This window comes from Camelus dromedarius, chromosome 10, assembly GCF_036321535.1.
Source record: "Camelus dromedarius isolate mCamDro1 chromosome 10, mCamDro1.pat, whole genome shotgun sequence".
Classification (NCBI taxonomy): domain Eukaryota; kingdom Metazoa; phylum Chordata; class Mammalia; order Artiodactyla; family Camelidae; genus Camelus; species Camelus dromedarius.
Window position 1 is genome coordinate 50,108,586 of NC_087445.1, and position 22,630 is coordinate 50,131,215.

General features: G+C 47.0%; 1 protein-coding gene across 6 annotated transcripts in view; it reads left to right on the forward strand.

The window, feature by feature from the left end:
* COL15A1 (collagen type XV alpha 1 chain) overlaps positions 1–22,630 on the forward strand; it is a 153,329-nt gene that overhangs the window by 49,535 nt on the left and 81,164 nt on the right. The window contains exons 1-2 of one of the 6 annotated variants that reach the window (XM_031450083.2): positions 6,666–7,427; positions 7,510–7,595. The exons of the other annotated variants lie outside the window; for them this stretch is intronic. Coding sequence (XP_031305943.2) covers positions 7,417–7,427; positions 7,510–7,595 — 97 coding nt within the window. The 5' untranslated portion in view covers positions 6,666–7,416. Of the gene's footprint in view, positions 1–6,665; positions 7,428–7,509; positions 7,596–22,630 lie in introns of those variants that run through there. 6 annotated transcript variants of the gene reach the window in all.

Here is a 22,630-nt window from a genome sequence, read left to right on the forward strand (position 1 = left end):
TGGGAGACAGAGCAAGATGAGTTTAGCTCATCAGAAGTCACTGGGGCTTTCACTTTAGCCCTGCGATTTACTAAGTCAAGCTGTGTGGGTGAGAGCAAATGATCCTTACAGTGAGATTCACTCCGTGTTCCCACCACTGGTGCTGACCAAGAGTTTTGAAACAATCACACTCTAATATGGGTTGTGGCCCATATGTAGGTCATGAAACCTATTTAGTGGGTTTTTTAATTTCATCCTCTAGCCAAATGGCATGCAGGGACTCCTCTGGTTGTCTTATTTCTTTAAATTTGCACAGCAGAGACTGATTGGGTTGGGTTTGGGATTAGGCACAAGGTTGCTTCCAGTTCTGGGCTGCTTTGTTTCTAAAATCTTGGATTCTAACAGAAGGCCTTACCTCAATGGAATGCATGATCTCTTGCTCTTTCAAGGGTGTGGCGAATGCGAAAATCGATCCAAGAGGGGTCGTGACAGTCTGTCTAAGCTGGAAACTGCAAATGCATCATAGTGGGGGTTATCTTTGAACAGGAAAGCTCAATTCTAGCTAAAGGGGACACAGCACCACATGCTGACCATGGGTTCCATGTTCTGGAGGAGAGTGCCACACCCCTGCGCTGTACTGTCTCTAAATTGATGCCTTAGCTGAGCCTTTAACAGGCCCTTCCACCACTGTATTAAGCTAGCTGCTTCTGGGTGATGTGGTAATGCTAAAACCAGTGGGTTCCTTGGTCATTCACCTATTTTCACACCTCTTTTGCCATAAATGGTTCCCTTCATCTGAGATGATATTGTATGAGACACTACATTGATAAAATCAAGCATCCTACTCTTTGAATGGTGGTGCTGGCAAAGACACTTGGTCAGGGAAGGCAAGCCCATATTCAGATAGGTACAGATGCTGGCTGGTGAGGAAGGGGTCTGAAGAAATCAACTTGTCATCCACTGGTTGGGTGGTCTCTTTGAGGAATGGTGCCATATTGAGGGCTCAGTGTCAGTCTGCAGGTGGCAGGTTGGACATTCCCCAGTGTCAGGAGGTAGATCTGCTTTAGAAGGATGGAGCCCATTTTGTTGGGTCTTTGTCTGTCATTTACCCTGGCTATCGTTGTCACTCTTTTTAAGGCTCCACCGTGTCAGCCCTGGGGTAGCCAAGGAGAGAGAGGCTAGCTGGCATCCACAGGATGAGTCATTCTGTCCACCTGGTTGTTGCATGTCTCCTCTGTGATGGATGCTCTCTAGTGAGCATTGTGAGACACAAAGACCAACACATTTTGTGCCCATTCCTAAGGTAATCACATAATACTTCCTTAGATCTCATTGTCCCTGATAATCCAATCCTATCTTCAGGCCCCTGGCCAACATCCCAGACATTTGTCCGCTGCTCGGGCATCTGAGTATATACTTGTCACTCTGTGTCCATGGAGGATTGGTTGCAGGAGCCCCCACAGATACCAAAATCTGTGGATACTCAAGTCTCATCTATAAAAAGGCATAGCATAATGAATATAGCCAGCCTTCCGTACCTGCAGATGCAAAACACATGGATATGGACGACTGTATTTGTAACCCAAACCACTTCTGCCTCCATCAAAGGGGTTGACCAAGTGTACCACTCATAGCTCTACCCATTGGAAGGAATTCTCTTCTCACTGTCCTTTGGGGCCATCCCTGAAAGGACTATAGCACAGCAACATCCATTTTTAACTAGCCCCAACATATCACACTAACTCATCTGTGAAGAAGCCTGAGTTCTTTCCTTCTCTGTTTATTGGTTGTAGGAAACCAACACTAGAGCTAGAAGTGTGAGCTGAAGCAGGGGTGTTGGTGCAAAGTGGTAGGTGTCATGGGAGTCTGGTAGATGACATGTGACCTGTACATATAATTTACTTGTGCTTTCTAGACTTGTTTAGACCTTTGCTCAAATGTATAATTGGGGCAAATATACTTAGCTTCGGCAAAACCCTTATATCAGCTACTTGGCTTATAGAAAGGTCAAGTGAAAGTCCTTGAAACTACCTCCCTTTTTCCATCTCTGAGAGTAGATCAGAAGCAAAACCACGTCCCAGAAGTATTGCAGATTTTAGAGCCACCATTAACACGTAAATAGTGAAGGGTTGGTTGGTTCCATTATATTTCCACTAATTCACTTGTATGGCCCTTGCAAAAGCCAAATGGATTGTGGTGGGTAATAGTGGATTGCCATGAACTTGGCCTCAACTGCAGCTGCCGTGCCAGATGTGATATCTGGAATATACCATCACGACCTTTGACACTTGTGATGCACCATGATCTGGCAAACGCAGTCACAGTCTCTATCAGGGGAAAAACTGCAACCACTTTGCTTTCATATGGCAAGTGGAATAGGCCATTTTCACTTTTTGATCCCAGAGCTATGTTAACTCTCCTGTTCCCTGTTATAATATAGTCCATAAGAACTTTGTCATCTTAATGTGCCACAGATCATGCTGGTCCCCTACGTTGGTAACATCATGCTAATTGGACCTGGTGAATTAGAAGCGACAATTATTCTGGAAACCCTGTTAAGGTCACGAGTGAGGGAGAGAAACTCCACCACCTATCTTATCCTGGGCCACTCAAGTGTTAGTCTTAGGTGCCTCTTTGGTATTAGGTAGTAAAATTCTAGGGAGCAGAAGTAGAGAAAAGGGGAGTGAGGCAGGGAAAGAGGAATAACCAATGAAAGGCATTAGATGATTGATTACTCAGTCTTGTGAGAGCATCTCTCAGATGCCTTATAAGTGACTTTCTCAGGACAGTGCATCTGGGAGAAGAAGGAGGAAAAATGTATTTGTTGGCTTCCATTGGCTAAAAATTGGCTTCATGAGGTGTTATTTCTATTGCCCTTCCAGGCTGCTGGGGCTGAGTGAATTACGCCCTGTGTCAGACATCAGCAGCATCCCTGGGGCAGGAAGGGAGAGGTGCTCAGTGTGGGTAAGGGGCAAGGGACTGACTCTGGGTGTCTAGAAGTTCCCACCCATTGGAAAAGGGAGCTGAGATTTTTATCCATCAGCTCCAGTCAGCCGTTGGCTGAGAGCAGCTGGGTGTCAGAGTTAATTCCCCAGCACTTCCAGTCTGCTATGCTGCAGGCAGAGCAGGGTCCGGCAGGCAGACAAAGTGCTCAGGTGAAGGGAAGCAGTTGCTAGCAGCTGGATGACCTTGCCTATAGTGCATGTGAAGGATACAGGCAGAGGGGATGGCAGTAGCCCCTAAGAGGTGCCTGACACCCCCCCCCGACCTTTTTTTTTTTGTCCTCTCAGATTTTTGTCTTCATATCTCTTATGCAGAACAACTTGGCTTTTCTCAGCCCCGGTCCCTTTTTGCATATCCAAATACATCAAGGTGCTCATCGGAACAAAAGCGTCCTGGGTAGAAGGCAGTTGTGGGATTGAACTGTCATTGTTTTCTCTTGATTACCCAAAAGGCAGCCCTTTTCTCTGGATATGCCAGTAAATTCTTTTCCAGTCAGCTAGTTGGGTCTATTCTGCTTTTTCTACTCCTGAAACCAGATGAGGATACAAGTGTCTCCTGTGAACTTTCTCACCACAGCTGCACAAGGGAGGTGTTATCCCCACGTCCTGAAGAAATAGGTTCAGAAAGACCTGCACTATGTGCTTGGTAACTTCATCCCAAACCAGAACCTGGGAGGTTTCTCACTGATTTTTGTGCCCCTTCCAGCTGCTTGAGACAGTCTGGAGAATGCTTTTGGAGACTGAGTTTCCTGGGACACTTGGGTGGTTTATAGGAAAATGGAACGGACCATTAATTTAATTGAGTTCTAGAAAATCTGGGACATAGGTCCTCATGTCTCCACACCTCCCGATGTCGCAGATTGTCCTAAAGCTGTGGTAAACAATTTAGACCAGCTCCAGTATGACACAAAGCTTCCTCTTGGCTATTTCTACAATATCATATTGAATAGAAGGAAATCGCTTAAACCCTCAAAACACAGTCTGGCAGGAGGCAAAATGCCTGGCTTGGCATCCTGCCCCCATCCCTCCCACACAGGCAGCTGGGACCATTTGGTCCCCCTTCAGCTCCCAGGCCGGACACCCGCCCTGTTCTCCATCAGTCTGAGTTCACAGTTCCCACCTCCTGGCCCAACTTTAAAATGAGAGCCCTGATTACCTAGGAGCCTGGTCTGGCTTCCCAGATGAAATAGGTACAAAATTAACAATATCAACGTGCATCTAATTCTAGTCATTTCAGAGAAGAAATGTGCTTTGGGGACTTTTACCTTTATATTCCAGTGAACTGGATATTAGCAGATACTTACATAGAACCAGCAAAATATGAAACGTGCACAGAGGGCTTCCCTGCCAGAGTAGTAAAGGAAACTACTGCCTTATGTATTTGGATCTTGGACTGATAAATTGGACCACAATCAAGCCCACCAATCAAAATGTAGCTATTCCTTCATCCATCAGGTAACATGCACAGCTGAGGGGGACCAAGTTTGTTTCATCATTTTACTTTTCACTTTTTCCCAATGTAGATATACTTAATTTGTATATGAAACATGTAGAAATATGTTCTTCCACATCTTTCTTGAAACATGCCCCCCCATTTATATATCTTTCCCCCCATTTTTAACAGAGACATGAGCAACCTATTCCATTTTTTTCTTATGAGAAAAGGCAGAAGTGTATATGTGATGATAAATGGCAAGTGATTCTTAGCCTTGGTGTTGGGGAGCAATCGGGATGGTGGGGACCACAATAGACTGGAGAACATGGCCTTGACTGAAGGCAGCATCCCCTTTCTCGATACAAATCAATCACCAGCACAAGGAATGCAGGCCCCATGTTGCCAGGTTTTCCAAAAATTTAAAAAGACACCAGAAATCCAGATTTTAATGTAAAATTAACTAATTATCAAACGTATTGCTAAGTAATTTAATTTGGAGGTTGACACCAGGCAGTCTGAACCAAACGTATCTGTGGGCCAAATTGAGCCCATGGCCACCAGTTCACAACCTCTGGTTTTAAATGTCAAACAGAACAATAGAGCTGTTATATAATTGTAGTTGATGTGACTCTTTCGAAGCAATACAGAATTATAGTTCTAAGAAAGTCAATTATATTCCCAGCTGATGTGGTACTTTATAAGCATTAAAAAATATAGAACTAAGAAAGCAAATGCCTTATGGTTAGTAATTCATAATAAAATAAAGTATGTCCAGCAGAGCATGGCTGCAAGTGGGAGAGAATTCATATCCACAGAAATTAGGAACAGAATAAGAAAGAAACCTGAAGGGGACCATTTTGTTAGAAAGTACTCTGCCCTGTGTGTTAGTTCCATGTGGGGCCATCTGAGCTCTAGAGCTGTTTTGGCTGCTTCTCTCCTCCAACCTATTTGCCCCCCAAACCCTCTGCAGACCCCAGAGCCTGGGTTAACTTCACTACCATATTGAAGCCTCTCCTTTCTTCCTCAGGCCACGCTGATTGTTTGTTTGCGTGTTTCTTTTCTGAAGACTGTCTGCACTGATGGCAGACCTGACACGTCTATATAGCAGTTTACAGTGGACAGAGAACTGTGCACTCTGTACACTGACTCTGTAGCTAGGGCGTGAAGAGCCTGAGTGCATGACAGATGCCAACACTCAGGCTCTTCACCACTCAGTCATACTACTTGTCATTTAACAAGAGGATTAGACCCACTCCCTACCCCTGAGAGCAAAATTGCATTGGAGATAAGGAGCACTCAGGCATGAAAGGGTTAATGCCAGCAGAGGCAGTGAGGGTTCCAAAGGAAGCTCTGGCCAGGAGATCAGGAGCCTGGATTCCAGTCCAGTTCTGGCCCTAGCTACAGAGTGAAGCTGGGCAAATCCTGTCCTTGCCTGCCTTTTTATTTCTTCATCTAAAAAAGGGAAGTAATGATCCTAATGTGGAACGGTGGCTTTGAGAGTCCATCTATTCCACCTGTAGAGTCACCACCTGCCAAGTGAAAAGGTAATTTGAGTTAGCCCTGCAGAGATGGGTTGGGGATGGACATAGTAGCTAACATTTATTGACTTTTGATTGTGTCTGAGGCCCTGTGCTAAATGCTTTACCATAACGATCAATCCCCATAACAGCCCTGGAAAAGTGGTACTGCAATAGGGCACATTTTAAACCTCAGCTTCCTCATCTATGAAATGAGGGTCATTGCAGGAGGTGACTCGCCCTCTAGAAATGAAAACCAGGAACTGACCACAGAGCCATGGCCCACTGTGACTACTTGGTGTATCAGGAGGAGAGGCCCCTGGGCCTCCCAGGTCTGTCCAGAACCATCCAGATCTCAGTGGTGCCTCCTCTCCCACATATATCTTACACTACTGGGCCTGGTGGTAATTGTAATAATAAAAAGCCACCATTTGTGGATTTAGCCAGTGACAGGTCCTGTGCTAAGCTCTGTACAGGTGAAACTGATGGCCCCCTGTTCCCTCTCCCCCCAGGTACACCACCCATGACTGTTGGAGGCTGAGACTGGTTCATCTCTCTTGGGTCATCACAGTGCCTGGAGCGATGTCTCACCTAAGAAGTGTGTTTCTTCATTCATCCAATGTTTATTGACCTCTCCTACTATCAGGCACTATTTTAGACAGAGCAAAACAAATATAAATTCTTGTCCTCTTGGAGCTTATATTCTGGTGGTGGTGCAGACAAGGTATAAAGAGGAAAACCTTGGAATATTAGATATGTTTAAAGTTTTTATTAGGATTCCCTTGGCTGCATTTATTTATACATATATCACTTATAACCCCCAAACGGGACCACTCCTGGGCATTCAAGGGAGTTGTGTGTCAGGCGTGCAGGGCGGAACACAGCAGTCAGGATCCCAGTCCAGCTGTGTGACCTTGGGACATTCGCTCTATGTGTCTGAGCCTCAGTTTCTTCGTCATCATTTAGGGAAATCACCGCGATTCCAGCCCCCCTGGGCTGGTCGGAGGATTCCATTGGTCCGTGAAAAAGTTCGTTGTCGGCGGCGGGGCAGCCTGGACAGGGCCAGACGTGAGGGCTGGAGGGAGCAATGTCCCGCTGACCCTGACAAGCCCAGACGCGGGGCTTCTCTCGGTTACACAAGGCCGCCGGGGTGGAAGCGGCGGGCGCGCGTCCATTGAGGGGAAAGGGGCGTGGGCAGGCTGTCGGCGCGGCCGGGAGCCCCGGGGCGTGAGTGCGCCGCTGCGGCGCTGCCCGAGGTGGGGCGCGGCGCGGCGCGGCGCGCGGAGTGGCGCAGGGCGCGGCGGAGTCGAGTTTCAGGGCGCGGGCCGGGCCGGGATCCTGCCCGCCGCCGCCGCCGCCGCTGCCCCTGCCCAGCGCTGTCTTTGTTCCCGTCAGGAAGGGTGAGCGGCCCGCGCGCAGCGCCAGGTCGCCGTAGGCGGAGCTGGGCGGCCCGGTGCCCTCAGGGGGCTCGCGGACCTGCGAAATGGCGCCAAGGTAGGACTCGCTTCCCCCACGCCCCGGCGCCCCCCGGCCCCTCCGCCCGCCTCACCTTCTCTCCTTCGGCCACTCCTCGCAGGAGGGACGCGCCGTGCCGGTGCCTATTGCTGCTGCTTTCGGTCACCGCGCTTCTCCATGCTGTCACCTGGACCCGCTCCACGACAGGTAAGCGGCCCAGCCTGAGGGTGGCACCGGCTGCCTTCGTGCCGCAGGGAAGTTGGTTTGGGCGGCGGGCGCGGCTGCGGTGCGCGCCTCATTCCTGGACATAAAAGGGAGTCCTCGCCGCTTGGTACGCACTAGCGGTCCTGCCGCGGCTTCCCCGGGCGGTGCAGGGGGTTCGAGGGGTGAACGCGAGTCTCTGGGCGGCTGGAGCGGGTGGAGCACTGCCCGGGCACCCGAGGTGTCTGAGCTAGGCGCGGCAGAGACGGACTTTAGAAGCACAGGGACAGCGCCAGCGGCTCTGAGGGGACAGTTAGCTCCCGCTCACCTAGCGCCCGCGCTCAGGTCCTGCGTGCTGGCTGGCGGATTGTAAGTGCAGGTATGGTGCCCACTCCGTACACAGGTGCGGAAGCATGAGCGCTAGCGGAGACACCTGGCGCTGGACTGAATTCTCTGGTGCCTAACTTAGCCCTGAGTTATGTGGAGAGTCCCATCCATCACGGGCAGTGGCTGCCTGGGTGATGGAGAGAGCTTTGGACTGGGAACCAGGGGTTGTAGTGTCTTCTGTTGCCAGGCATTACTCCCTGACCCCTCACGACCCAGAGGCGGTTGTGTGACTACTGGGGTCTGAGGTAAAATAGATTTAAGATGTGGCTGGGTTAGGTGCTGTTGGGCAATGAATTTCACCACTCTGTACCTCAGTTTCCCCATCCGAAAAAGGGGAATACTTAGATCACCCTTCCTCCTAGAGATGCTATGAAGACTAAAAGCGATATCAGAAATAACATACTTTCCCCACCATGGCACATTTTGGGCACAAAATAAAATGATGGAAACTGCAGGTTGATCCTCCCAATAGCTGTGTTGGAGAGCAGGCATTTTTACAGAAGAGGACACTCAGGGTGAGAGAGGCTTAAGAACTGTCCTGTGCAAAAGGCAGGACTTGGGCCCAGATCTCTAGGTTCCCATCCCACCCTGCTCAGCTCTTTCCCCAAGCAGCTTTGCAGGAGAACTATGCTCTCCAAGTAGCCTCTGACCTCTTTCGGATTTAAGAGGTTAGTACACAGTCTCAATGTAAAAAGTGTGTGGGGAGAAGCGGGGAACAACCACTCTGAAGGAAACTGAGGATTTCCTGGGTGGTCGTGGTTAACTCTTCGTGTGAGGGAGGAAGTCTGGGACAGCCCAGACTATTGTCTCCTTGGGCGCAAGACCCAAACGAGATGACAGCTTTTCCTGCCAGAGCATCCAGCCTGGCATTTCTTGCAGATGAAAGGGCAGCTGGAGTGCAGTTTTGGCTTCTCAGCACCATGGCCCATGTTGGAACGCTGCAATTTTGCATGTGATATAGGGTATTGCCAACTCAGCGGCAGAGGGCAGCTTCAGGTTCTGTGGTCTTTTGTGGACTTTGTTGCAAACTTTTACCCCCAAAAGGAAGGAGGTTCTAGGGAAAGAAATTTTTGGTGTTTCTTTTTCCTTCTGCGTTTGTAGGCTGGATCCCTTGATGACAGGTCAGGGCTGTTCTTCTAACACAGAGGAAGTCCTTTTCGCATCCATAATGTAAAAAGGGAGTGCCAGGAAACCCTCAGGAGCTGGAAAGGGCCTGGAGGGAGCCATTTGCAACCGATAGATAACAGATGACTATTCAGTGTCTCTCTGGGACTCAGAAGAGAATCTTTCTAGACTGGTGAAATATCCTCCTGCAAACCAAATCTTGCATGCAAATTAATAAGGTTAACACTTGTAAACCACTTCATACGTTGGGGGCAGAGATGTGATACATTCTTACTTCATTCATCCAAACCTCACAATCACTCCAGAAACTGCTTCTGATGAGGCCCAGAGTCTCAAGGCTTCTCAGCTCCCGAGGGTTTCCTGGCCCACCCTGTTTAAAGAGACTTTTGTCAATGGGACCCTGTCCCCCACATCGATCCTTGTGCCCCTAATGAGTGATGGCTGACCTATTAAAGTTACAGTGTCACTGGAATGCCTGCTATTTTAGAAGATAAAGAGGTTGTGGGGACAGGCGCAGTGATGTCATAAGTAATTTGTTTCTGATAACAAAATACTGGTATGTGCAAATTATTTCCTTTTCTTGAAATTGTCTTATTGTAAAATATAACATCCATTCAGAAAAATGTACACAAAAGTACAGCCCAATGATTTCCTACAGAGCAAACATTCACATAACCAGGTCAAGAAAATGGGTAGCCCCTGGACGCTCTCCTGTGCCCCTTGGCTGTGATTATCCCCTCCCTCTGCTCAGAGATAACCATTACCTTGAGTCTTATGGTGATTGCTTCCTTACTTTTAAAAAATAACTTTAGTACCTAAGCATGTATCCCCAAATTCTAAAGTTTCTTGATTTTGAACGTTATACATGCAGAATGTCTTCTTTGGTATCTGGCTTCTTTCACTGAATATTAGTTTTGAGATTCATTTATGCTATTGCATGTGACTGTAGTTAATTCATCTTCATTGCTGCATAATATTCCACTGTATTAGTTTACTGTATATTATTTGTCCATTTTTTTCAAAATTTGGGTGGTTTCCATTTGGGGCTAATATTTGTAGCATGTCTCTGAACCTTCTTGTACATGTTTCTTGGTGCACATAGGCACACATTTCTGTTGGTTCTACATCTAGGAGGGGAGTGCTGGGTGACAGGGTGTGCAAATCCTCCAGATGAACAAGCCAGCATGCCTTCAACTATGGTTGTACCAAGGTTCACAGCCACCAACCTGGTATGAAAGTCTATTTCTTCACATCCTCACCAGCACTTGGTCTCGTTACTGGGCTTAATTTCAGCCTTTCTAATGGGTACATATTAGAATCTTACTGTAGTCTTAATTTATATTTTCCTGACTATTAGATTGATATCCTTTTCTTATATTTATTGGACATTTAGATATCCTGATTTTTTTTATTGAGAAGAAATTCATATAAGACTAGCCATTTATGTGTGTACAATTCAGTGGCATTTAGTACATTTACATTGTTGTACAGCCATCATCTCTAGTTCCAAACATTTTCATCACTCCAAAGGTGTTGGTGGTATAGTAGTGAGCACAGCTGCCTTCCAAAACATTTTCATCACTGCAAAGAAAACCTTATTTCCATTAAGCAGTCACTCTCCATTACCACATCCCCACTCCACTGGCCCATGGCAACCACTGAACTGGTTTCTGTCTCTATGGGTTTGCCTATTCTGGATAATTCATATAAATGGAATCATACAATATATGACCTTTTGTGTCTGTCTTCTCTCACTTAGTTTAATGTTTCTGAAGTTCATCCATGGTGTAGTATGTATCAGTACTTCATTCCTTTTATGGCCAAATAATATTCCACTATATGGATATATCACAGTTTGTTTATCCATTTTTCTATTGATGGAGACATTTGGGTAGTTTCCTCCTTTTGGCTATTATGAATAGTGCTTTTATGAACATTTGTGTACAAGGATTTGAGTATTTGTTTTGAATTATTTCGGGTATATATCTAGCAGTGGAATTTAGAGCCTTAACTCCACACTTAAGTTTCGGGGAACTCCCAAGCTGTTTTCCACAGTGGCTGAAGCACTTTACACTCCTACCGGCAGTGTACAAGTGTTCCAGTTTTTCCATGGCCATGCCAACGCTTATTTTCCACTTTTTAGCTTACAGCCGTCTTAGTGGCATCCCCGAGTGGTATCTCACTATGGTTTTGGTTTGCATTTCAATAATGACTAATGATATTGAGCATCCTTTCTTGTGCTTCTTGGCCATTTGTAGATCTTCTCTGGGGGAAATTCTGAATACTAATCAGAGCAGGTTCAGATTTTCCCTCTAATCATCTCACTGTTGCTCGTGGCCAGTTGATGTGCTTTCCTAAGTGAGGGAGAAACAGGTGAATCACACCTAAGATTTCACATCACTGGCCTCCCACCTTACCTATGCCCCAACCTGTAGTGCACTACTGTTGTTCACATACCATTAGAAGCTGTGATGAGTATAAATGATTGTAATGTTTTAATTACTGGCTAAATTTTTGGTTTTCTCTAAAGTTGGGATTGCCTGTGGTGGCATAATGTTCTGCTTATGTGTTTTATAGCAGAGTGAAGGCTGAACACCCCAACACATTGAATCACTCATAGCTCCCCTTGTGTAGTTGAGATTTTGCAGTCTCCTGGACTTTGCACAAGGTGTAAACTAATCTCCCCTTCTAGAGTATACTTTCTCATCCTCTGTTTCTCTTTGAGGCCTAATCCTACCTCCCAGCTTAAATAGCACCTCTTCCAGACTGCCTTCACTAGATCCCCAGCTGAGCTTTCTCATCACTAAACCCTCACTGCCTTTCATCTGTCTCCCAGGCACCAGCCACTCTCCCCCTGTACTGTCAGTATGTTTATTTCTTTCTCATTCCTAGGAGAGACCTTGAGGGTGTTGGTCATGCCTCATGTGTCCAGAGTTGGCCACTTGGACTTTGGCCATCTTGTCATTATGATAAATGGTGTTGCTGGGAACATCTCCAGACAAACGACCTTTGTTTTCTTTTTGGATTATTTCCTTTGACTAGGTTCCCCCAAGCAGATTTGCCCATCAAAGAACAGAACTGTTTGGGTCATTCTTATTATATAGTTAGGTGATTCGTTCTAAGATACAATCGAATCATGCTGGTTCCTAGTTGAATTGATCTTGCTGGGTTCTCGGGGTACCTAGGGTGGAGTCATACCCCTTGCCTCCAAGTCCCCTTTGTGGTCTGGTCTCCACCTACCTCTGAGTCTGCATTTACACAAAATCCCTCTTGACTTGGGCTCACACCAACCACTGGCATGTTTTTGGGTAAGATATTCGATGTCTCACCTCTGTGTCTTTGTGTGGGCCAGTCCCTTTTGGAGAATGCCTTTCCCCTTGTTCACCTGGCACCCGCCTCATTCATCCTTTAAGAGTCCTCTCTAGGAAGCCCTCCTGCTCTGCCAGGCATGTTGGATGTCTCTGCTCTGGGCTCACACTGTGTATCACTATCTCTCAGTGTGGAGGCTTCTCAGACTGGGCTATGAGCACCATCTGCCTCCGTGCGACTCGGAGTTCCGCGAGGCAAGGACTCTGCCTCGTCCAACTCTGAATCCCAGAACCTAGCACAGGACCTGGGGCAGAGCTGGCACTCCCCAGACTCTTCCAGTGAATCCAAGAGGGAATGGGTGGGCAGATCCAGCCTGTAGTCTAGAGAGAATGTGCCAGTTTACCATGTCCTCTGCAGTGTCTAAGTCATCCCAGTTCTATGGCTCTGCCAACTGTAGAGTGGCCATGGCTAAGTAATCAGGGTACATTATGGGGCTTTTAGTTTACTTTTCTTTAATAACTTTAATAACTAGTTAGGCTAGAATTTATACTGATGTTACTCTGCTCTTGATCTTTTTTTTTTTTCATTTCATCTAATTGTATAAACAATTTATTTTCTAGCTTATGCCCACTCATCTTATTCCTGAAAACCTTCATTTTGTCAGAAGTTGTACATTTATCTTTTCTGTGTTAGCTAAATATATGAGCTTATTTTTGAGTTTTCTTTGAATGTCTACAGTGTGATCCATTTAAAATGGACCACAGATTAGGTCAGTTACATAGATTATGAGAGTGTATTCTCAAATCAGTTCTTTTCCAAAGTGGTACCCAGGATGTCCTGAAATACTAATTAAAATGTGAAATATTGCTCCATTATTGTGTTGCTTCTGCCTATCATATAAAATTTTTCTTTTAATGATATAAATTTTTTTCCTGGAATCTCTATTCTGTTTGTCACTTTCTTATGCATATGTGTTGTTTTAAAAAATTCCATATGGTCTTGATAATTGTTGCTTTTTAATATGTTTTAAAATCTGGTAAGGCTTGGAAGTTACCCCTGCCTCTTTCATTAAGCCATAAATTCTTTAGCATAGATTGATTTACACATAATGATAATCACATGAGATTTAATCAAATCTCCATGGTATGACTGGATACTGGGAGTGTTGTAGTGGTCGGTGGGTAGGTGAGGGTTACAAAAAGGGAGGCCATCTTACAGTAAAGATTCATTTAAGACATTAATATGCAGTAAGGAAAACAGATGAGCAACTAAGGCTTCAAAGCCAGAGCAGCAGATTGTGGGACCTGAGCCATTGCCGTCGACACAGAGACTTGTGAAGTAGAGACGGGTCAGAGGTGTTGGGAGGGGCCAGGTTTGCTGACTGACTGACCAGCTTCCTCTGCTTCTCCCAACTCAAGAGAAAAAAGTCTCGGGTTAGAGCAGAACCTGGGGAAGGCCCAGACCTCTTCCTGGGCAAGATCTAATGAGGCAACACGTGAGGCCTAGGTTCCCTAATAAGTGCAGCCTACCCCTTATCCCCTACCAGAATCAAGTCAACTCAACTGAGCCCAACTGAATGTAACCCAACCCAGCCTAATCCAATCCAATCCAATTTAACCCAGCTTTATCCAGTCCATTTCACACTTGTTCCCTGCCGTGGATGACTTAAAGGACTGGGCAGGGTAGAAAACTGTTCTGAGGGCCGTGATATCTCTCTTGCGTGAGCAGGACCCCTGACTTCAGGTGTTGCGGGAGCTCCTTTTTTGGGTTTGGGGAGCTTGGCTGTAGTCTGGCTTGCAGGGAGCAGCCCTCCGATCACTGAGGAGTTCAAATGGGGCCCAGCTTAAAAGCCCCCTCCACCACCAGGGGGGCTTTGCACCTGGCCTCCTCCCAAGGGAAACGTCTGCTGAGGTCCTTAAATCTGCCTGCCCTGTTCTGTGTTCTGGCTACAGTTACAGATTTCTGTCTTCCTCCCCTGTTTCCTGGCAGCTTGCTCTCTCTGAGGCCCTCTGGGGTGGGTGGTGGGGTGACTAAAGAGCCACATGGGACCCAGTGCCCATCCTGGAGGGACTCACAATCCAGTAGTAGAGACCAGTGTGCAGCAGCTGGCTTGAATGCTATGGAGCTTGTCCTGAGTGTCCTAATGCAGGTACAAGCAAGCCTCTACATCACTGAAGTAGGGATGTCCACTTCCACCAGAAGCTGGGGGAGGCAGAGGGAGGTAAGCAAGCTCTGAAAGAGGAGGTTAATTTTTTTCAATTACATTAAAAGATTTTGATAATAAAAATAATAGTCATTGTAAAAATTTAGGTCAGAAAAAAAAGACATTTAAAAACGTCACACATTATCTCATGACTCAGAGATAAACCCTGCGAACATTTGGTGGACCATCTTTCAAATTTATTTTCCATGCCTAAATGTGCACACATGTTATAATGTGAATAGATCATTCTGTACACTGTATTTTATTGCTTGGTGTTTTTTTTCCCTTAACGATCATCTAGACACTTCCTCTAGAATGTTAAATGTTCTTCCCTAAATCCTTTGTAAATGAAATAGTATTTCATTCTGTGGATGTCCCATAATTAAACTCGGCCTCTTTTAGGCCTTTAGGCTGTTTCCAGTTGTTCACTAGCATAAACACTATTGTGATGACCCTATTCTGTGTTTGACCATTTCTGTGATTATCTCCAAGCACAAATTCCTAAAAAAAAAAAAATCTATTGGATCTAGTGCCTCCACATTTTTTTTTTAAGACTTTCATTGCATTCTTTGGAAAGGCATAGTCTCTGAGAATATCTAGGTCACCCCACCTTTGCCTAACCAAAAGGAAAAAATGACAGCAGCTAAACGGACAGTGCCAGCATTACTGCTCCAAATTGTCCTTAGCTGAATGGAGTCAGGGATTCCTTTCTCCTCCCAAGTATTCATTCATCCATTTGACACATGCCTTGTGATTGGGCTAGGGGAGAAGAGGGTTTTGCGGAAGTTATGATGCCAGAGCTCAGGTCACAAGGAACTTGTTGGTTCTCAATCCTGGCTGCACCTTAGAATCACTGTGGGGATTCAAAAGGAACCTGATGACCAGTCCTCCCCACATCTAGGATTCTTAATTTATCTGGGGTCCAGTCTTTGGCAGATTTTGAAAGCTCCCTGTGCAAATCTTAAGTCCAGCCAGGGTTGAGAACAAGCCATACGGTCCAGCGGCTTCCTCTCAGAGGTGGCGATCCTGAGTCCCAGAAAGGACAGGTCCTGTCTGTGGTTGTGGCACAGGTGAGTGGCAGAGCTGCCACCGGACCCCAGAGGGAGCTCTGGGATCCCATGTCCTGGGTTCAGACCTCAATTCTGCTACTTCCTGTTGAGTGACCTGGGGCCAGGGACCTCTCTTATCCTAATTTTCCTTATATGTAGATCGGGACAATAATTCCTACTGTGAAGAGTAACGAAAGAAGCATGGGACCCGTAATTGGTGAAACCCAGTTCAGTATCTCTTTCCTTTCTGCTCCTGCATCTCTGTGAGTCCCTTGAGGGCAGGAACCCTATGTTATTTATCCATGTTTTCTCAGCGTCTGTCGTGGCAACGAACAGACACAATGAACATTTGAATACGTTAATGAATGAATCATTCAAAGCCTGGGACTGTGGCAATCTTAGTGAAAACCCGGCAGTAGGAACCCTGGACCATAGCAGAGTCTATGTGAGTCTCCAGCTCTGCTGGGAGACCCCCCGCAGCCATCCACTGTGATGATGGTGGTGATGGTGGTGATGATGGTGGTGTTGGTGGTGATGGTGGTGATGGTGGTGATGATGGTGGTGTTGGTGTTGGTGGTGATGGTGGTGGTGGTGACGATGATGGTGGTGGTGATGGTGGTGGTGGTGCTGGTGCTGGTGATGGTGATGATGGTGGTAATGGTGATGATGGTGGTGGTGGAAGAGTCAAAGTGGGGTAGGAGCAGGGGCTGGGTATAACAGATACGTCAGGGATGGAATACATTTCATGAAAGAAAAGTGAAGGTGTGCTTTTCTAGTGCCAGAAAGTTCTAACCATTGCATCCTGTAGAACAGAGAGTCTAAAAGCTGATGACAAACTGAACCTAAATCCAGGCAGTTTCAACAGAGTCACATACAAAACTACCTGAAGTTGGGTCAGCCAGCTGCTTCTCCCCTTCTGGCTGTACAGTCTCAGTGCCTGGCTTATTCTGTCTTTATTTTCAGCATGCAGCACGTGGCCTCTGTTCTCTCCACCCACCCACCCACCCCGTATTGCAGCCACAGGAGTCTTCTCCAGTGTGGACCACCAACCAGCAATGCCAGCATCACCTGGGAACTTAGCAGAGCAGCACAATTTCCAGTCCCACTCACAGATGCAATTTTTCTGAATCTACTTTCTAACAAGATCTCTGGTGATTCACACACACATTAAAGTTTGAGCTGCACTGTGAAACCAGCTCTGATATGCTACTCCCTGCCTTAAAAGCCTCTGCATCTTCCCATGCCAACCACCTGTGGTGGGCAGAGTACTGGCCCTCCAATTGTGTCCACACCCTAATCCCCAGAACCTATGAATACATTAGGTTACGGGACAAAGGGGAATTAGGGTTGCAGAAGGAACTGATTTTAATAGTCATCTAACCGTAAAAGGAGAGGAGCCTGGATTACCCAGATGGGCCCAGTGTAGTCACAAGGGCCCTTAAAAGTGGAAGAGGGAGGCAGGAGAGGAGGTCAGAGGGAGGCAACATGAGGAGGACTTGACCAGTTGTCTTTGCTGCTGTGGATGATGGAGAAGGGGCCCAAAGCCAGGGAATACAAGCAGCCTCTAGAACCTGGAGAAAGCAAGAAAATGGATTTGTCCTTGAAGCTTCCAGAAAAAGGAGCACGATCTGCTTAATTTTTATCCAGGTAAGATCTGTGCTGGACTTCTGACCTACAGAACAGTGAGGCAGTACATTTGTGTTGATTTAAGTTACTTCATTGGTGGCAATTGGTTATGGCAGCCATAGAAAATAATTTTAACACTCCTTAGCATGGCATTTGAGACGCTCTGAAGTCCTACCAGTGTGCCTCATCTCCCAAAATACCTGTTCTCACAGCCCGATCTCAAACCACACAGCCCCCAGAGTGGTTGGGATGTTGTGGGGACACCCTGAGAGTCCAGACCGAGTTTTTTCTCCCCCAGTACCTAGCACCATGCTTGGCTCTGGCAGGAACTCAGGTAATGCCTGTTGAACGAATAACCCAGTGGAAGCCTGCTTCATCCAGGTCACCACCAGCCACAGAGGGGCCCCAGTACACTAGAGACAAGTGTGGCAATAGGAAGGCACAGGGGAAACCTGGACGGGGGCTCAGCTTTCATGTTCCCCTGCCCTTTTTTTGCCTTGGACAAATCGCTGTCTGTCTTTGGGCCTCAGTTTCCTTATCCAAGAAATGAATGAGTTGGGGCAAAGTGAACCCTAAAAAGCATGATTAGCATGAACATTCTAGGATATCTGAGTTCACTTTGCCCAAACTTGGTGGCAGTTGGGGGAGGTGATTCAACCCAGCAGCACTCAGCCCCATTCCCATCCCTCACTGACATCCCGGTCCACGGGTCAGGATACAGGACTGTGCCCTACAACTGTGTGTGTTTGTACAAAATGGAGCCCACAGCTGCTCTCTTTCCCTGTCTAGTTAAAATGCCAAATTACTCACTCTCCCACAGAAAGAAAATGGGAGGGAAAAAAGAAACCATTTCTGACTGCAGTTTTTCCATGTGACACATTTTCTAATTTTGTTTCAGGTTTAACTGTCTAGGGTAGATGGCTCCATTTCAGGGTCTCCCCCAATCCCTTTTTCAAATATGAACTTCCAGTTTAAGAAATAGGTTGGTTTTGCTTGTTTAATATTTGCAGGCTTGGGCTGATATTAAGTTATAGCTGAATGTCTTCATTTTCTCTGCTGGAGGAAGCGCTCTAAGGTGCATGGCACTGACCTAGTGGTAGGATTCCTGGGGCCTGGGCCCTCTGTGGGAAGCTTGACCAAGTGACTTCCACTGTTGGACTCAGATATTTAATCTACAAAGAGAGGAAAAGGCTGGGTCACTACGGAGACTCTGGCCAGTTGGAAGAACTGATTGGTGGGTCCCATTTCTAAGTGTGGTTTTATCTGAGACTTTGTTGGAACTGAGTGCACCTAAGTTTATATTTGCCTGCAGATTTGTAATCTCTGCTCTGTCGCTGTAGTGCGTGGGATGGCTGAGAAATTTTTAGCACCTGGAAAGAGTGCTGTAGCTTTGTTTCAAAGAAACTGATTCTGCCCCTGCAGTCTCTTCCTTCCATCCCTGTGCTCCACTGGGTTCAGGCCTGTCACACTCACTAATGGACCATCACAGCGGCTCCCAGACCTCTCGTCTCTCCATCCTCTAGCGCATCTTCACTGCAGTCATCCTTCTTAGAACCCTTCCCTGCTTTCTGTAACACCTTAAATTCCACTGTCCTCAGGCTGGAGCTCCAGGCGTATTCTCCCTTCCCATCCTTCCTGGTGCCCTGGCTCCAGCTACCCTGAACTGGTCTCTGAATTTACTGAGTATGTTCCCTTCTCCCACCTTTGCTAGTGCTGCCCCACATTCCAGAATACTCTCCCCACCCTGTTGAAATCCCCTCTCTCCTTTTCTCTTTTCTAGAGTTAGTGATCAAAGTCTGGTCCCTGTGTCAGCAGCCTCGGCACCACCAGAGAGCTTGTTAGAAAGGCAGGGTCCCAGGTCCGGCTCAGACCTGCTGCATCAGAATCTGCAGCTCACCCAGGCCCCTGGGCAACATGGGGCTTGTAGCCTGGTGGTCAAGTGCTGGGGTTATGGGGTTAGGTGGATTGGTTTGACTCTAGGCTTTGCATGTACTAGCTGGTGACCTTGGACAATTTACTAGTCCTCTTCCAGCCTCAGTCTTCTCATCTGTAGAGTAAAAATAATACTACCTGTCTCAGAGTTCTTGCAGTGAGTACATGAAGTCATGTCCCCAAAGCTCTTGGCACGGTACCTGGCACACCATGAGCCCTCAGTGAAGGGGAATAGTCGTGGTGATGAGGTTCAAACTCAGTGCTAACTGACGTGGTCCCCAAACCCTCTCGTGGCCTCTCTCAGCATTGCTTGACCCTGGTTTGTTCCATCAGAATTCACGTGCAAGTCCATCTCTCCAAGGACGGGGAGTGCTGGGTCAATGCCATTCATCTTTAGAGTTCAGAATCATTGACCTTCCACTGGAAGGAGGTAAACAGCCAAAATCCGATAATTCCTATTATCCGGGAAATGTGAAATAGAGCTAAGCAAGGACTTTGCAGGCATGGGTGTGTGGGTTGGATAGAATTAATGCCAAAGTTTCTTGGTAGAAATGTCCATCCTGCCTGTCATAGCCTGCTAGGATTTCCATTCATTCATTTGTTCATTTACTTTTATTCAATAAATATTTATTAACTGCTTACTGTTTGCAAGGCAGTGTGGTACATTCTGGGCATGATTCCCACCCTCATGGAGCCTAGACTCTGCAGAGGGACAAAGACACTAGTAAAAGTTTGTACCAAAAACTCTATAAATATCTATGAACCATAAAAAGTGTTATGAAGAAGTACAGGGAGCTATGAAACAAACATCTGGCCACTCTAATCTGTACTGTGGTGTCGGGAAAGTCTCCTCAAGGAGTGACATTTCAGATGAGATCTGAGGGGTGACTAGATTTAGCCAGGAAAGTGGGTGAGGCTGGTGGGTTAAAGGAGAAGTGGAATGTTCCAGAGAGAAGCAACAGGATGAGGAGAGGATGGAAGCAGCTGCCCGTGTGTGTCCCAAGCCGTTAACGCTGCTCTGAGCATGGTGAGGGAGGGGAGGCTGAGGGAGAGGCTGGACTGGAGGGTGGGGGTCTCCAAGCATGAAAACAGAACCTCTGTAGCTGCTCTCCCGAGTCTGGTCCTGGGTGAGCGCCTTGGCTTCCAGTGTCCCTTGGGTCTTGCCCAGTGCTCATAGCCCAGGGTCCATGGGCTGAGGGCCTCTGGGTGCTCCTTTCTGCTCTGCTCTTGCCTCTACTTACCTGAGAGTTAATGGCTTCAGGCAGGGGCACAGGGTCTCTACCTTAGTGTTGCCCAAGAAAAGTGTAGGTAAGAGACTTGCCATAAAATGGTAGGGAAGAAAGGCTGCAGTCAGAGCCCTGAGCCGACGCAGAGTCTCTGGTCCTACCTCGGCCACCCAGAGCCTCCCAGGCCATCCTAGCTGTCTGGCTGAGAGGTCAGGGAGGTCACATGGGGAAAGGATTCCAAGAATTACCCTTGCCATTAGACTCGAGTTAGTCTTGCCTTTGAAAAGCTTCTTCCTGTCTCTGAAATGAAGGAATTGGACCCACTCTGAGGCTTATTCAGATCTGATATTATCTCTTCTGATTTTTGTCTCTCTCTGGATCTCTGTATTCAGAACTTGCACCCACAAGCACAATGCAGAATTTTCTTGCCAGGGGACAGAGAGGTCTTAGGGGGAGTAACCCGGGTGGTAAGTTTTTAGATGTTTTTACACGGGGAGCAATTCCTTTAGAGATGGTGGAAGATGGGTGATGCATTATCCTCTCCCATTCTGGCCATTCATTTAGAGACCTGCTTCTCCAGCTGGGTGTTCTCGGGGTCCTTGGCTGTGTGACAGCGGCATGCAAAGCCACATTATTTAGTTCCTTCATCCATTTTACTCAGCGTTTGGTAACTAGGGGAGTCTAGTAACAACTGGGAAATTAGAATATTTTTATATTAAACAGCTCACAACTAGTATAGAGTAGACTGCGAAACTTAAGTGCTTTTAAAGATAAAGCAGGAGGCTTTAATTAAATTTCCACATTTGGCTAGACTCAGGCCCTCAAGTATAGGGTCCCCTCTCTCTGAGGGTAGGATGGTTTAGTAGAGATGATGTTATGTACAGATTTGAGGTCCCCAACTGTTGACGGGAGACTTGGAATTATTGTAGCAGGTGCCAGAATCCATTCTTGTGTAAACATTTCCTCCATCAATAGTTACCTGACACATTTGTGTGCAGAAGAGGCTATTAATGTGTTTTTGCAATTGACAAGTTGGAGGTCACTGCTCTCCTCAGCCCTTTTGCTAGAACTGTCAACTCCATGAGGGAAGGAAGGAACTTGTCTCTCTGTCACTGCTGGATCCCTGGTGCCTGGAATAGTGCTGCCATACAGCAGGTGCTCAATAAATGCTAGCTGAATGAATAGATCTGTGTGTGTGTGTGTGTGTGTGTGTGTGTGTGTGTTTGCGCTCGTGGCTGTAAGAAGTGTCCCTCTCTCGATTTGCATTTACCTTTCCAGGAATAAATGTGTAGGGTGCATGATGGGAAGGTTGGGTGGAATGTGAAAAATGCTGTTCATACATAACCATGTGGGAGACTGGCCAGTCCCACTCAAGTTCAAGGTTTCTTCTAAAAATCGCCCTTTGGAGGCAGCCTCCTACCAGTGTGGTCTGTGCTGCATAGTGGCTCCTTGTGGGAGAAGGCACAGTTGACCATTCATGCCTCTTGGCTAGCTGGGGCTCCTAAGCTCCCTTCTGACTGGGCTCTCAGGTTTCCCAAACACCTTGCTCCCATCAAAACCCATTGGGAACCTCGAGGACCCTGAAAATGTTGGACTTTGGGGATCATCTATTCTGAATCTCCTAAATTACAGATGGGAAGATGGAGGCTGAGATAGAACAAGGGACATGATGAGAGTCATGCAGCTAAAACAGAGGAGAACCGCGTCTGGAACTGGGCCTTCTGTTGTCCAGATGGGTGGTATCACACTGCCCTCAAATTCCCAAGTGCTGCTGTGTGTAGACATGTTGTCCTACTTCCTGGGCTGTGTGAGGCGCTCAGCGTAGAGCCTGAGACGGCCAGCCCTTGGTGGAAAAGAGCTCTCCCCAAAACAGTGAACCTCACCCTGAGTACAACAGCATCTCTGGGGAGCCTTTAAAACATACTGAGGCTTGGGCCTCGTCCCCAGAGATCCTGACTAGGGTGGAGCCAGGCATCAGTCTTCTAAAGCCCTCCAGCGATTCTTCTGCCCAGCCAGGAGCTCAGTGCTGGAGCCTACACGCCGGGAGGGCAGGGAACACATCTGTCCTGTTCACCCATGAATCTCACACACTAGCAGTGCCAGGCACGTGGTGGCTGGTGCTTGAGATTATTTGTGAATGAATGAATGAGCAGATGAACAAGATGTGCTCAACACCTGACGTTA